Genomic DNA, 14487 nt, shown 5'->3' on the forward strand with positions numbered 1-14487 from the left:
AACTGAGGCTACAGTTCACATAGGCTCAACAAAATTAGACAATAGAAGAAAAGAAAAATGTTGCCTGGTCTGGGGAGTCTCGATTTCTACTGGGACATTCAGATGGTAGTGTCAGAACATGGTGTCAACAACATGAATGCATGAATCCATCCTGCCTTGTATCAACGGTTCAGGCTGGTGGTGGTGGTGTAATGGTGTAGGGGACATTTTCTTGGCACACTTTGGCCCCATTATTGTCTATTGAGCATTGTGTCAACGCCACACTCCCTGAGTATTATTACTAACCTTGTCCATCCTTTTATGACCAGTGTGTCCATCTTCAGATGGCTACTTCCAGCAGGATAACACGTCATGTCTAAAAAGCGTAAATCATCTTAGACTGGTTTCTTTAACATGACAATGAGTTCACTGTACCCAAATGGCCTCCACAACCAGGACTCAATCCAATAGAGCACCTTTGGGATGTGGTTGAACGGGAGATTCACATTATGGATGTACAGCCGACAAATCTGCATTAACTGCATGATGCTATCAAGACAATATGGACCAAAATCTCTGAGGAATATTTTCAGTAACTGTCTTTGCCACAAAGGATTAAGGCAGTTCTGAAGGTAAAAAGGGGTCCAACCTGGTACAAGTAAGGCGTACCTAATAAAGTGGCCGGTGAGTGTATATTTGAAGCCCTTGAATTTTGAAAAACCCTTATGCAAATCATGCTCCAGATACATATTCTGCTTTAAAAAAATTTAACCAAATAATTTCCAGGAAATAGCATTGATGTTTATTTATCCCATTTATGCAAACAGACTATTTATTCAATAGAACAATCCAACACTGATGAAAATGCAGAAGGAAAGTGTTTATCAGATTTGCTTTTGAGTTCTAAGTAGGTTATCATGATGGTTTGATTAAGCTCTACACGAGAGCTTGACACTTTCACGAGTGTTTGTTTTCCCCTCTGGACCTCGAGGGCATCAGTATCCGCAACACAACTATACACCTTTTGTGTCTTCTCAGGTGACCTAAATAGTTTGTGTTTCTGTTTGAAGGAGAAATCAAAAGCAGCTCTTCAATGGAGGTTTTGCCCTAATGCCACTGGGTTTATGAGATATCAACTACAAAAGGGCGTAATGTCAGTGCTGACAACAGCTTAAGGAAAGACAGCTTTCTCTGTCATGCCTCGCTCTCACTCTCTCTTTTTTCCCTCTCTCTCTCTCTCTCTCTCTTTCTCTCTCTCCAATATTTATCCAGGATGAGATCATTTCTTGGCAGTCACATTGCCTGCTTTTGTCAGCCAGTCCCATCACCGCACTTACAATCAATACAGAAACTGGCCCATTGTTGGACTTTTTTATGGGCGTAAACGCAGCCTGTTCTGATCAATTTAATTTATTTTTAGTCATGTGATCGCATTGCATAAATATCATTTTAATTTTATCATGTCAGTATGTGCAAGACGAGACTGAATGTGTTCAAACAAGTGTAACTTTGACTCAAAAAAAAGATTTATGGTAACTCATAAACTGATTATATCAAGCAGAACTCAAAACAAATGAGTTATAATTTGTTTTCTTTGTGTTGACTGATGCTAGAAGCAATACCAAACCATTTCAGTTGCTAGAATATATAGTTGTATGGACTCAATTCAGTGTTTAAGTTACAAATACTCTAAATGTTTGACGATATTAGTACAAATAATATGTGTGTATATTTCAATATACAGTACTGTATATAGAAGTTTACAGTACTCAAACCATTTTGTTTCAATTAAATGCTTTATGGCAGTTGGTTTCCTCGAACAGTTTAAGCAAACTTAACTTATCAGGTTTTACAGTGTACATGAATGAGGACATTTTTATCAATAAGACAAACAAATATGGGTATTTACAAATATAGAATTTATTTCAACATTGAAAGCAACAGTGATGTTCCAAAGGATTATACAATTTCATTATAGAAATTAAATCTTTTAAGTTACAATCTCCATCATCATATCCCTTCAAATGAGCTTTAAGGCATCTTTATTCATTCTTTAGCTTTTTAAGGCAATTGTTTTTAGCCCTGTTATTTAAAAAGTCAGTCATTGTTTTCAGTTTCATTAAGCAAGGATGATTGGAAGGAAAAGCATGTTTAATGTATTAAACATCTGTTCATCAAACATTGGATTAATCAAAAAATATATACAGTACACGAGCATTCAGAAGTACAGAATCTGTACGTTATTTTCAATGATTTGAAGAAAAAAACTTCTGCTCACCAAAGCTGCAAGTATTTAATCAAAAATACAGTACTTATTTTAGTCATACTTAATAAAACAGGGAAATATAAAGAAATATCAGCTGTTTTTATTCAATTTCTATTTTTTTATATTTTAAAACCTTATTTATTCCTGTGATGGTCATTACTCCAGTGTTTATTGGCCCATTATCCTTCATTTTTTAACAATATAATAGGCTTTTCTTTCATTTTTTTCACGTACTATCACACATACACACACACATATATATGTTTATACAGTGTTGGGAAAAGTTCATTTTGAAAGTAATGCATTAAAATATTGAGTTACTCTCCAAAAAAGTATCTAGTTGCGTTACTTTTTTATTGTAAGTAATGTGTTACGTTATTTTTGAGTTGCTTTTGCGTTTTACTACCTGGCCGAGGCTTGATCTCTTTCAGAACTTGTTTTTTAAATAGAGGAGCACTGCAGTGTACCAATACACTTTATAACCTACACCTACATTTATCTTAAAAAAACACATCAAAAATATATTGTAGGATAATTTTATGTGAGATGTCCTGACCCCAGAGATATTTATGCCGTATATAGCGATTATTGAAAGTTTAATGCAATGTGTTTGTTACGTTTGTACTATTTGTCTTAAGTAAAATCACTGTTCATTGAGACTATAATACCCTTTTCATTTTCTTCGAAGCGTTCAAAATAATGAACGCATTCTCTCATGACTGCTTGATTCGTTGTGACTACTTTAATTTTAATTCAGCAATTTATAGTATAAAAGCTAATTAGTTCAAATAAAAAGTAACTCTCGTTACATTTCCAAAAAAGTAACTCAAGTATTATTTCTTTATTTTTTTAAGTAATTTGTTACTCTGCTCATTAATTAAAGTAATATTATTACGTAACTCACGTTACTTGTAATGTGTTACCCCCAACACTGTGTATATTTATGTGTGTGTGTATATATATACTAAATATACTATATTTACTAAAATATAAAGATCCTCTTTGTTATGTTTTTATTTTATCAGGTAGCTTTTTTTTCTTTAGGTTTGTACAAAATATATACAGCACAAACACAGTGCCACATCTCCAATGCCATGTAATAACGTAAATCAAACTTCAATTGATTCTATGGAAGTACAAACGACACTATAAAATCATATAAACCTACTGACCTTACTGTGTAAATGAAAGTTTCTCAAACATCAACCAATAAACGTACCCTCAACTTTAGACACATCATGCAGAACAGAAGCTGAGTTTGGCCTTTCATTTGATGCAGCTCTTGGTTATTTTTAGGGTTTAGGTGACAAGGTGATAAAATGCCTGAATACAGACTCACACTTCCTGCGAAGCTGCTGCTCGGGAGCGAAGCCAACCTGACAGGACACAGTGTTTCCTTCTCTGATATGTGTTGATCACACACCTATTCACACACACAGAAGCAGGTTCCTCCTGATTCTCGGGTCACTTCAGATGTTGTTAAATTTAATTAAAGAATGTTTTCAAACACTGAGCTGAGGCAAATCGACTTACACTAGTGCTTTTATCGTTGTACAGCAGATCAAGGACTGCTGCTGTAGTGCTGGTTTCCTCTTATGATCACCTGTTGTCTAGTCAGTAAGGCTCAGTGAATTTGGTAACACTTAACAATAAGGTTTTTTAGTTATCGGTTAACGTGAACTATAACAAAAAATATGCCTAAAACATTCATCTTAGTCAATGTTACAGTTTTTCCTCAATCGCTTTGGTCCATTTCTCAGATCAGAATTAAAATTCTCAAAACTACTTGTTCAATCTTCACATTATTGAGCAAGAGACTGGCTTTCGCAGCTAATCCATGGTGTTTTCCTATTTGTAAGCGCTGTTTTGAGAAATGCACTTACTGTTTGCAAATTTCAATTCTGATCTGAGAAATGCACCAAAGCGACTGAGAAAAACTGTAATTGAAACACAATAATACATTATTAATGTACCCTAACGGTGCCAAGAAAAACCAAAAGTTTTTTTCACAGCAATTATATAAACTGTCAAAAAATATCCAGTATTTTAGCAGTATTTTGTGTCATGTTTTCATTTTCCCCCATATATTTATACTTTTAAATCGCATTATGAGACCTTAATATTTCATCCAACAACTTTTAACCCTAAAAAGTTCGAAAAAGGGACTTTCATTAACATTTTTAATAGTTTCAAATCATAAATTGTATGTGTTGGTTGTATATTACAGTACAAAAACCTTGTAATAAACTGCCAGTACATTTTCAGTAATTTTACAGACTTATTTCTCTATGTATTATTTCTTATAATTTAACTGTAAAGGTAACTTTGTTAAACTGCAGAGTTGGACTTTCCACATCAAAAGTGGACAGAGCAGAAATGAAGGTCCCATAATGCAATTCACAACTGTAAACAAACAGAAAACACTTGTAAATCACAAAATATGGAAACTGTTAGTTAACAGATATCTTTTACTGTGTAGAACTGCTTTTTTTTTTGTTCCACAAAGAACTTTTTAGTGAAGCGAACCATTCTTCCCAGTGTAAAAAAAACAATTTAATATATATAAAAAAATGTTTCAATGCCAATAAATTATTTTTTAAGAGTTATAGACATAAACTATGAATAGTAAACTAACAAAGATTAATAAACACTGCAACTAGGGATGAGTGACAAAAATCTGAAGGAAACTGTAGGTGTAATTCTAGTCAGAACTAATTAATGTGCACTAGTAGATATGCACGAATCACTCTTATATGCCTAATATTTCAGATTTTCAAAAGGTTAAATTCAAATCAGCTAAATTTAAGACAAAACTTAGTAGTTTGCATTACGGCATGATTATAATACGATGATAATATCAGTAATAATTTGTAATTTGGATATCTTAATCATTTAGACAATTCCTGTTATAAGGCATGTTATATGAGTCAGATAAGCCTAAAAAATGTAACTTCATGTATTGCAATCTTACCTAAAGATCGTATAACTTAAATCATGTTGTAGGGACATTTGAAAGTGTACTACTTCTACATCAGTTGGACAATTTTATTTTACTTTTTAGCATTTCACCCTTAATGCTGTTCAATGTAGATAAAGGTATAATTCACCCATTCTTGTTTTAAAAGAAAGATAGTCATGAAAGTTTAGAACCAATCAAGTGTGTCTAAATGGTGAGGAGATTTTCATTTTTGGGTGAACTATCCCTATAATACATAACTAATGGGACCTTATTGAAAAATGTTACCATGATATTGTTTAAAATAGTCTAATTTAACACCAAAATTGGCTTCCAGTGTCTGCACTGCATAAAAAGTTGTGTACTCAGTTGAGTCTCTCATAACCTCATCTTTCAACAGAGTGAGAATCGTCTGGAGTTGAGGTTCATCTTGGTGAGACCCAGATGTTTGAGAGGTGTGGAAAGAGTGAAGGCGGCTTTCATGGGGATGTCACACAGTAGGTCTGAGTCTTCCTCACACTCCTCCAGCTCATACGTGGCGTCATCCAGCATCTCTTTGTGGCGGTGGCACACCTGCTCCACCTTAAGCCTGTGGATCTCCACTCGTAAGCGGATCAACTGGCGCGCCAGACGGTTATCCTGCATCTGCATCTCCCTCTGAAGACAAATACAAGAGAATGAAAGTGAGGGAGATGTTTAGCGCACATTTCACTGTGCTCTGGCAGACCAGCACTAATTAAAAGATTAAATTAGTCAGCTTTCACACATGGAATTGGGCACAACTTTCTGTCAAACACCCACTCAAGTTTCTGCACCTGTGTGGTATTTAAGTGGAATATGCCAAGAGAATGGAGTCCTGCCACCTGTCGCACAATGCCAGATTTCATGATCAGTTGGCAATGCTTTACAACAGTCTGGCTCTTTAGACAAATACAAATAACTGCTTTGGACAAGTGCTGATCTGTTAAAGTATGTGTTTTATAGTATTTCCATCAAGATACTATTTGAAAAGTCTATATTCCTCTGTGTTGTGATTTATAATTGTTTGAGGAAAACATTTTGTTGTATTCTGTAAAATATATTTAATTAAGAAGGAGAAAAGGGTGCCATGTTTTGACACATTTACAGTTATGTTTAAATACACACAAATCTTTTAATTTAAGACCAAAAATTCATTATTCATTGCAATAACCCTGACTATGTTTTATATGAAATTATCAAAAGTGTTTTTAAAAACCAAGTGACCATCACTGTAAAAAATATTACTGCCCAAACTCAAATTTTTTTAGTAACTGGTCATATCTAAATTTTTCAATTGTTCCAAATGATATTCAAACTGACTTTTTTCAATTGTAGCAAAAGCCTGTTAACATTGGCTCAATGAGAAATAATGTGTTGAGACAATTAAAAAAACCCTAAATCTGCCCAATCATTTTATTGGCCCGACTGAATAATTTAAACTGTTGCAGAATGCACTTTTGGTTTTACCTCATTTAAAATGTATATTGGGAAATTTACATTGCTAAAGCAACTTGTTACATTGCTAAAGTAAATTGCTTATTCTCTGTTGACCCAAAAGAAAATGAATAAAATATACTAGATAATGATACACTAAAACACTGCCACATTTCTTTATTTATTTATGCAATTTTGTGAAAAAACATTAAAATAACAAATACATTGAAGATTTCTACAAAATAAACCTTGCAAAATTAATCTAAAACCATTGGGAAGTAATTTTTTGATTCAATATTTAATTGTCAGTTTCCGCATTTTTTCATAAAGTATTTTTTACAGTGTTTATGGAATAAAATACCTTGTACTTTTATAGATTTGAGTAAAAGTAAGCTGTTCAATTTTCTTTTTTACTATTGTTCATATTGCAGGATTAGTTGCTTATCAGTATGTTTTTGTACAATATACTCAAGTTTTTAGTCCTGCCATTATGAGAAATTGTTTCCAAAATGACCCAAATTTTGAACAAATGACAGGCAGATAGATTGATAGACAGACAGACAGACAGACTTAGTTATATAAATCAAAGGTGTCAAACTCTTAGTGCCTACCCAATTAAAACACACCTGATCAAACTAATTGAGTCCTTTGGGCTTGTTTGAAACCTACAGGTAAGTGTGTTGAAGCAGGGTCGGAACTAAACTGCAGGGCAACGGCCGTCTACTAAATTTGATACCCAATATAGAGTAGATAGATAGAATTAATTCAACATTAGATATATTAACCAAAAAGGGATAATTTACCCTCTATTTATTCTTCCTCAGGTTGTTCTAAACTTTTCTGTGTTTTATTCTTCTGTTAAACAATAAAGAAGATGCTTTGAAAAAAAGCTGAAAACCTGTAACCATCAACTTCCATAGTGGGAAAAACCAAATAGGCTACTAAGGATACCAGTGGTTACAGGTTTTTCAGCTTTATTCAAAATATCTTCTTTAGTGTTCAACAGATACAAACAAGTTTTGAAAGATTAAAGTGTGAGTAAATGATGACAGAATCCTCAGTTTTGGGTGAACTACTTTGTCAAAAAGTTTCAAGTAAAAACAAAAGAAACATAAATACAATACCAGTTCGCTTCTGAGCCACTCTAACGCGTCGTCTATAGTGTCAAATCCACATATGTTCTTATAAGGCATGCCATCTTTCCAGATGTCTGACATTTGGCTGTCCTTCTCCACAGAGCCCGGGCTGCCGACATTTGAACCGTGCGCAGCTCCATCAGTCCACGGCTGAGACTGCAGTCGCTCCTTCCACTCCAGGTAGGACGGTCTGCGTGTCTGGAGTTTGAGTTTCTCGGTCAGGGCTTTGACACTATCCAGATCCTCCGTATCTCCCTCAGAGCCCTCATCCGCTCCCAGTTCTCTGAACTCCATCTCTGTGCTGCTCAGACATGTGCGCTGCGCATGATCATGTGCGCACTCCGGTCATTAATCTCAAGAGGTGTGCTCTGCTAGTGTTTATATAGACAGAAAAGTGACCGCCCATGTTATGCAGACTAATAACAGAGAAATTTAGACCGTCTGAACTTGAATGTTGCGGCTAGACGCAACATTTCGTGCTCTTGTGGAGCTACTGTGGAGTCACAGGGTCAGGAATACATCGGTTTAAACTCGCACTTAAAACCCACTGCTGAAGACAATTTTATGTGGAAATTTTCAAGTGTCACAGGGTCAGTAACACGTTTAACTTCACACGTAAAAACCACACAGGTGCGTGGTTTAAAAAATTGACAGTTTTCACCAGACCATCTGATTTGATAAAAGCATTAAGATGAGAGACAAAGTTCTGAATATTTAGCGTAATTAGGCTTTGGTCATTCTGGCTCAAACGCGCACAGCTTCTCTAATCAGCTCTACAGTATAGACTTTGTAAGCTATTGCTTCGATGCCAATTTGAAATTCCTTAAAATTGATTTATGTCAGAATGTCTCCATCTTGTGCTGTTGCTGAGAAATTGAGCTTTTCCGTGAATTAGCTATAATCGGTCAGTTTATGTATGCTGGGGGTTTGCTTAAATTAGGGTATAAAATGTGTTTAAACTATTTTCATATGATGAAATAATTATATATAATTATATAATTATATAATATATATATATATATATATAATATATATATATATATATATATATATATATATATATATATATATATATAATATATATATATATATTATTTTATTATTATAATGAGATAAAATCTGTTGCTCAGATAAAATTGGATTAAATTAAAATAGCATTAAAATGTACCAAAAGCTATACATTAATAACGGATTAAGTACTAAATGCAAATGAATAAGAAAATCCAAAAACAATGGGCTACATGAGATTTAAAAACAGTCACTTTGTGATAACTTTGTTCTTTCTTTTTTGACACAATGTCTCCATCGTCTGCTGATGTTGAGAAATTGCAAGAGAAGTATTTGAATTTTTTTAGTTTTTAAAGCCAAATGAAAATGTAGGTTATATGTGCAAAAGGAGTGTGTAAAAATGCTAACAATGCAAAAATAATAAATAAAATATATCATTATAATTACAAAAACAAGCGACGTAACATAACAACAATAAAATGCTACTAAAATAAATGTATTAATAAATAAATACAAGACTAATTACTAGGGCAAATGTGATAGCCTATTAGAAACAGAATGTTTTCCTAGTATTATTTAGTTTAATTTATAATATTTTTAACAGTATAAATGCAGGAAACTGGGCTAAATATATTTAAGCGTCTTGAAATTAACTGTGCTATTGATTTTTCTTTTCTATGGTTAAGACAAATAAAAAAATAGGGAAAAATGAAAGGTAATAGCCTATACTTAAAAAAAATAATACACAACTTATTAGGATGGCTGTTGTAAAATATGCTAACTACATTTGATTTTTTTTTTTTTTTTTTTTTTTTTTTTTTTTTTTTTTTTGATTGTGCATCAGTATAATCTGAACTTTCAGGAAGTGTGACTAAAGAAATTGCCACAAGACAACAGTAATAACAAAAGAAAAACCTGAAAAAACAGAGGAGGGGCTGGGGCTTAAATACTGAACGGAAACGAAAGTAGAGGCAAACGCTTAACCAGGCTTTATGAAGCGCACGACCGACACACCTCCTGCTGCTCGCGCACTGTCGGCGGTTTATAGTTGCCAAATACCGGTGAGTTTTATAATATAGCCCTGTAACATAACGGGCTGGGGCAGAGATTTCTACAGGATAGTTAATGTCAATTGCGGAAGACATAGTACAGTGGCTCACCAGCTTTCTAAACTCAAAGCGTGAGAAACACCAGATGGTGGTTGCTGTCGCAGAGAAATGGAGCTGTCGTCGGAGCACATCAAGACTGCTAATGTTGAAGATGTTACCCTGAGAAGACCTTTCCATCCAGCGCTCAGAGGAACCCTGTGTGTGACCAGCCACCACCTTCTGTTCTCCGACAGAAAGGATGAAGCTTCCTGGCAACTTCTCTTGCTCCTCAAGAACATCGATGCCATTGAGAAAAGGTAGACAGACTGATGCTCTCATCAGAGCTTAGTTTTTTAGGTTATTATAATATGGTTATTTATTAGGTTATTAACAATGGATGCGTGTACACAAGTAGTGGAAAAAAGATAAACAGCTTAAACAAGAAAATAGTTTAGGATGGTTAGTTGGTTTTATCTGGTTTATGAAGCTCTCCTTGCAAGGCCACTCTGGTCTTAACTGATGTCTAACTAGTAAAAAATGCTTAAAACCCATTTAGACACCAATATAGACCATCTTACGGCAGCTTTAAATAGTGGCACCTGCAGATGTAACTTGTTGTTACTGGTCTATTTCATAAATTTGGCTTTGTTGGGATAAATATATATAATTAGGTGGATTTAGTGGTGTTAAATAATATTTTAGGAGTGTTTTTTCGCCTTAAGCCTACATCCTGTGTTCTTATCATGAGATAAACTGGGTGATAACTATAGATACTATCCCAAAACCTACCACTGAACATAACCTTAAGCCATTTACTTATTATATAACTGTACTTTCTTAAGTAAGTTTACTGTAAGTACATATTAAGCATGGATACTTTAAAGTGCGACCATGAATTTTGATCTGATTTAACTTAGATTGAAGATCAATTATTTTTACTTCGTTTCAAGCACCGCATGAATTTGTATGTACTGTTGATCAATGCTAAAACATGTTCTGCTTTTAATTACAGTAAAATAATACTTCTGTTCTTTGTAAATGCATAATTCATATTCTAATTATTCTGTGCATCTTTTCTTTAAGTCTTACATCATAATTACAGCAGATCGTCAAAGACAATTGTGTTTGTGTGTGTGTGTGTGTGTGTGTGTGTGTGTGTGTGTGTGTGTGTTTTGAGCCATGAAGTGATCTGCTTCTGTAATAATTAACTCTAATTCTTTCTTTCTCTAATTTTACCCATCACCTTTCCTGCGTGTCAGTGTCGAGAATCTTTTTGGATACCCAAGGTACAAAAACCGGCCCAGTGTTTGATTTGTGGACTTATATTGCTCACTGAAGCCGCCGTTTTATTCTGATTTGCCTTCTGCTGTTAAATTATACAGAAATGCTTCAAAGGAGTTGAGCGTCATTTGAGAATAAAAAGACGACTTCTAAAATGAGCTGCGCTGGCAATCAACGCTTATGGCAGAGATGAAAAACAGAATATTTTGCAAGATCATCTATGCTTTGCAATGAGCATTTGCACAACCGACCATGCTTTTTTGTGTTTCATGCAAACCAGAAACAGTTATGTATATGTTCTAAATCCAATGAGATCCAATGCGGTGTACTCTTAGCTTACATTAAAAGTTATATATAGAGCTAAATGTTATATTTAGAGCTTTCAGTTGATGTTACTGTTTCTCTGCTAGTCTTATGCACATGGCTTGTTTTTGCTTCCTGCTTCCGTCTCTTGTGAGGCCCCAGTGGGGACGATAGTATGGAATCGGAGAATGTGAGAAAACATGTACTTAAAAATGGGTGGGGGTGTTGTGCATATGTGTCTAATTCAGGGCTGTTGGACAATCCTCCGGTACAATCACCATTAAATGTAAGGACCTGCTTGTTCTTCAGCTGGAAATTCCTGGAATGGAGGAATGTCTGAACATTGCCAGTTCTATAGAGGTACTAAATGCAGTTATTATTATTAGCTGTTTGTGAGACAGGGATAAGTAGTAATGTTGCTAATTTTTATGTGTACTGTACCGATCAATGGTTTGGTGACTGTAAGGACTGTATATTATTTGAGAGAAACTGTGTATGTTTCACCAAGGTTACATTTATTTGATTCAACATAGGCTCATTCTGAAAGCCTATACGTCTCTGGAGATTGCGAATTATGAAGCCAGAATTATTTATGGCTGCGTTTCATTTTAAAAACAAACACTACAGGGTGGTATGATGCCGTTCCTTTTCGCTCTTACCAGCTGACCACTTACCTCCTTGTGGATGGCTTTCCCTTCTACTATTTTTGCTACCAGTTTGTCCAGTTAGCTTGACATATATGTCAGCAGACTTGAGTTGCAGAGAGTAGTTGAACACGAGGACGGGGTTTGATTCCAGAATTCCAGAAATCGGGTAAGAAAAAAACAGAATCCAAAAAATAAACAACTAAATAACAGGGTGAGAATGTAGTAAAATCTGAAAATGTGGTTAAAATCAGGCAAGGGCTTTTCTTTTTCTGGATTGCTTTTTAAAATTGACGGTTGGGTTTAGGGAAGTGGGTGGATCCATCTGGGCTTTTGAAAATACAATTGGTTAATTTTAAGGAAGGAGGAAAGTGGGTCAGTCGATTGGTCAGTCAGTCATTCAGTCAAATAGTCAGTCAAGGCCAGCCTCTGGTGGATTCACGCGAGAACAACAGGCGTGAATGGCACTCGTGAAAGAAATTTGAGATATGACAAAGCGTACACAGCGGCCTCTAGTGGATTCACAATGACAAAAACTGCAAATAAACAGCTCCTGGGACGTATTTAACTGTTTCCAGAAATGTAACATATAGAGATAAATGTAAAGGTACGTTTTTAGAATGAGCCTGGGTTGATTTGTATTACAAGACAAAATTTACAGACATTAAACTTGTTAATGGCATTTAACTATTTTATTTAAAATTTTGGAATTCTGATTATTCTGAACCATTTGTGCATTTGGATGTGGCATTTAATTTAACAGCAACTTTTTAAACAGGGTTATTTAATAATACACCAATACTGTACAGTTTGAGTCAACAGATATTACACTTCTGCTTTTGTCTGTTATTAATTTCATGTTATCGCTGAAAAGGGTCAGCTGATGTTAAATTCTGTACACTGTTAGACATTTTAGTGTATTTTTGCAGTAACTTACAGGCAGCACTGTTGCAAGCTATTTACCACAACCGCTACTTTACAGTAGCATACCTTTAAAGGTGTTTTACAGTAGTAGGGCCCTACTGCAAATTCATTTTACAGTAAAATAGCCTTACCACAACTTCTTTTTTATGGTATAATGCCCTTTATCACATTTTAAATTCACAGTACGACAATGTTTAAAGATTACACTGGCAAAACAAAACCTTTATTTAGTATTTACTATTGAATGTTTTACATTCCAAACAAGTGATGAGATCATGTACAACAATTATTTACTTTCCAGTGTTATTATATATCCTATATAGCATAAATTCTCAGATCTGGCCCACACAGGCTTTTGGTTGGCCCACATGCCAGAGTGAATCACGGTACATGATTGGACCAAGTCTGGCTTCCATACAAGGGCCAAACATGGACCATATCTCGGCCAAGTCTCAGCTAAGTAAATAACCCATAACTGGGTGTGAACTGGGCCAGATATGTTGCTGTGTCACGACTGCAATGAATTTGATCAACTCATGAAGCATTATGGCCGTTCTTTTTCTCGAAGCAACCCGATTGGTAGAATTTTTTCTTTACTCAAAAATAATTTATATGTATTTTAAAAGTGAGTCAAGATAGGCCAAACTTACATGACCCACATATAAATTTGTAACATCTGGCCCAAATACTACATTGGATATGTGGCTCAAGTCTTGTGTGCCACCTTAAAGACTGTGCCACCTCTGCAAAACACATTCTGAATGCCAGTGCCGGATGCATGCCTGCTGTGCCAGCTATGTGTCAAATCTGGGCCAGAATTCTTTGCTTCCTGGAATGTTATTATATTGTATACCATTTTAAATCATTTTAAAAAGTAATTTTCATCCATCAATCTATTTTATATACAATTTTCAATACGAGATGTTAATTAAGACAGTTCTCATTTTTGGCTTCAACTACAGTAGCAGTATTAGATTACTTTGATTACAGTAGAATATGGTAAATTCTTAATAAGCAGTAAGTTACTGTAAAAGTTTTAAAATTGTCCACAATGCAGCTTATATTACTGTAGTGAAGTGTAAAAAATATATGTGGTATTTTACTGGACGTTTTTGCAGTGAATATACAACTGTGGCAAAGTGTAACACTGTACTCTATTGAAATACATGTAGAATTCTAAATTCAGGCATCATAAATACAGTTTGGAATTTTAAAATTAATTTCTAGATCTGCTTTTTTTTAGCATTCAGCTGTTAACAGTCAAAGTTTCCCAGTACCGGTTGCAGCTGGAAGAGCATCTGCTGCGCAGATAATAGTTGTTGGTTCATTCCACTTTGGCGACCCTTGATAAACAACTAACTAAGCTAAATGAAAATGAATGAATGAATGAATGAAGGAAAGACTAACTTCTAATGAGCAAATGTTTCATCCAAATGTAAAAAAGTAA

The 14487-nt window shown here is 34.6% G+C and overlaps 2 protein-coding genes across 10 annotated transcripts in view; one reads left to right on the forward strand and one right to left on the reverse strand.

The window, feature by feature from the left end:
• Window positions 1-14487, forward strand: part of zgc:154055 — a 63500-nt gene that overhangs the window by 35632 nt on the left and 13381 nt on the right. For 2 of the 8 annotated variants that reach the window (XM_009293091.5, XM_017351655.4), the window contains exons 1-2: window positions 9771-10205; window positions 11721-11832. In XM_009293091.5, coding sequence (XP_009291366.2) covers window positions 10018-10205; window positions 11721-11832 — 300 coding nt within the window. In that variant the 5' untranslated portion in view covers window positions 9771-10017. 8 annotated transcript variants of the gene reach the window in all.
• Window positions 1878-8148, reverse strand: fam167b (family with sequence similarity 167 member B). 2 transcript variants are annotated; one of them, XR_012393407.1, is made up of 3 exons: window positions 7781-8148; window positions 3779-5858; window positions 1878-3668 (listed from the first exon to the last, which is right to left on the reverse strand). XR_012393407.1 is itself a non-coding variant. In XM_001923369.8 (2 exons), the coding sequence occupies exons 1-2, from the start codon at window positions 8084-8086 to the stop codon at window positions 5595-5597; spliced, it is 570 nt and encodes a 189-aa protein (XP_001923404.1). In that variant the 5' UTR covers window positions 8087-8148; the 3' UTR covers window positions 1878-5594. The 2 variants fall into 2 exon arrangements, 1 of the variants encoding a protein (XP_001923404.1); XM_001923369.8 differs by having other exon boundaries at window positions 1878-5858.

This window comes from Danio rerio, chromosome 17, assembly GCF_049306965.1.
Source record: "Danio rerio strain Tuebingen ecotype United States chromosome 17, GRCz12tu, whole genome shotgun sequence".
NCBI classification, from domain to species: Eukaryota; Metazoa; Chordata; class Actinopteri; order Cypriniformes; family Danionidae; genus Danio; species Danio rerio.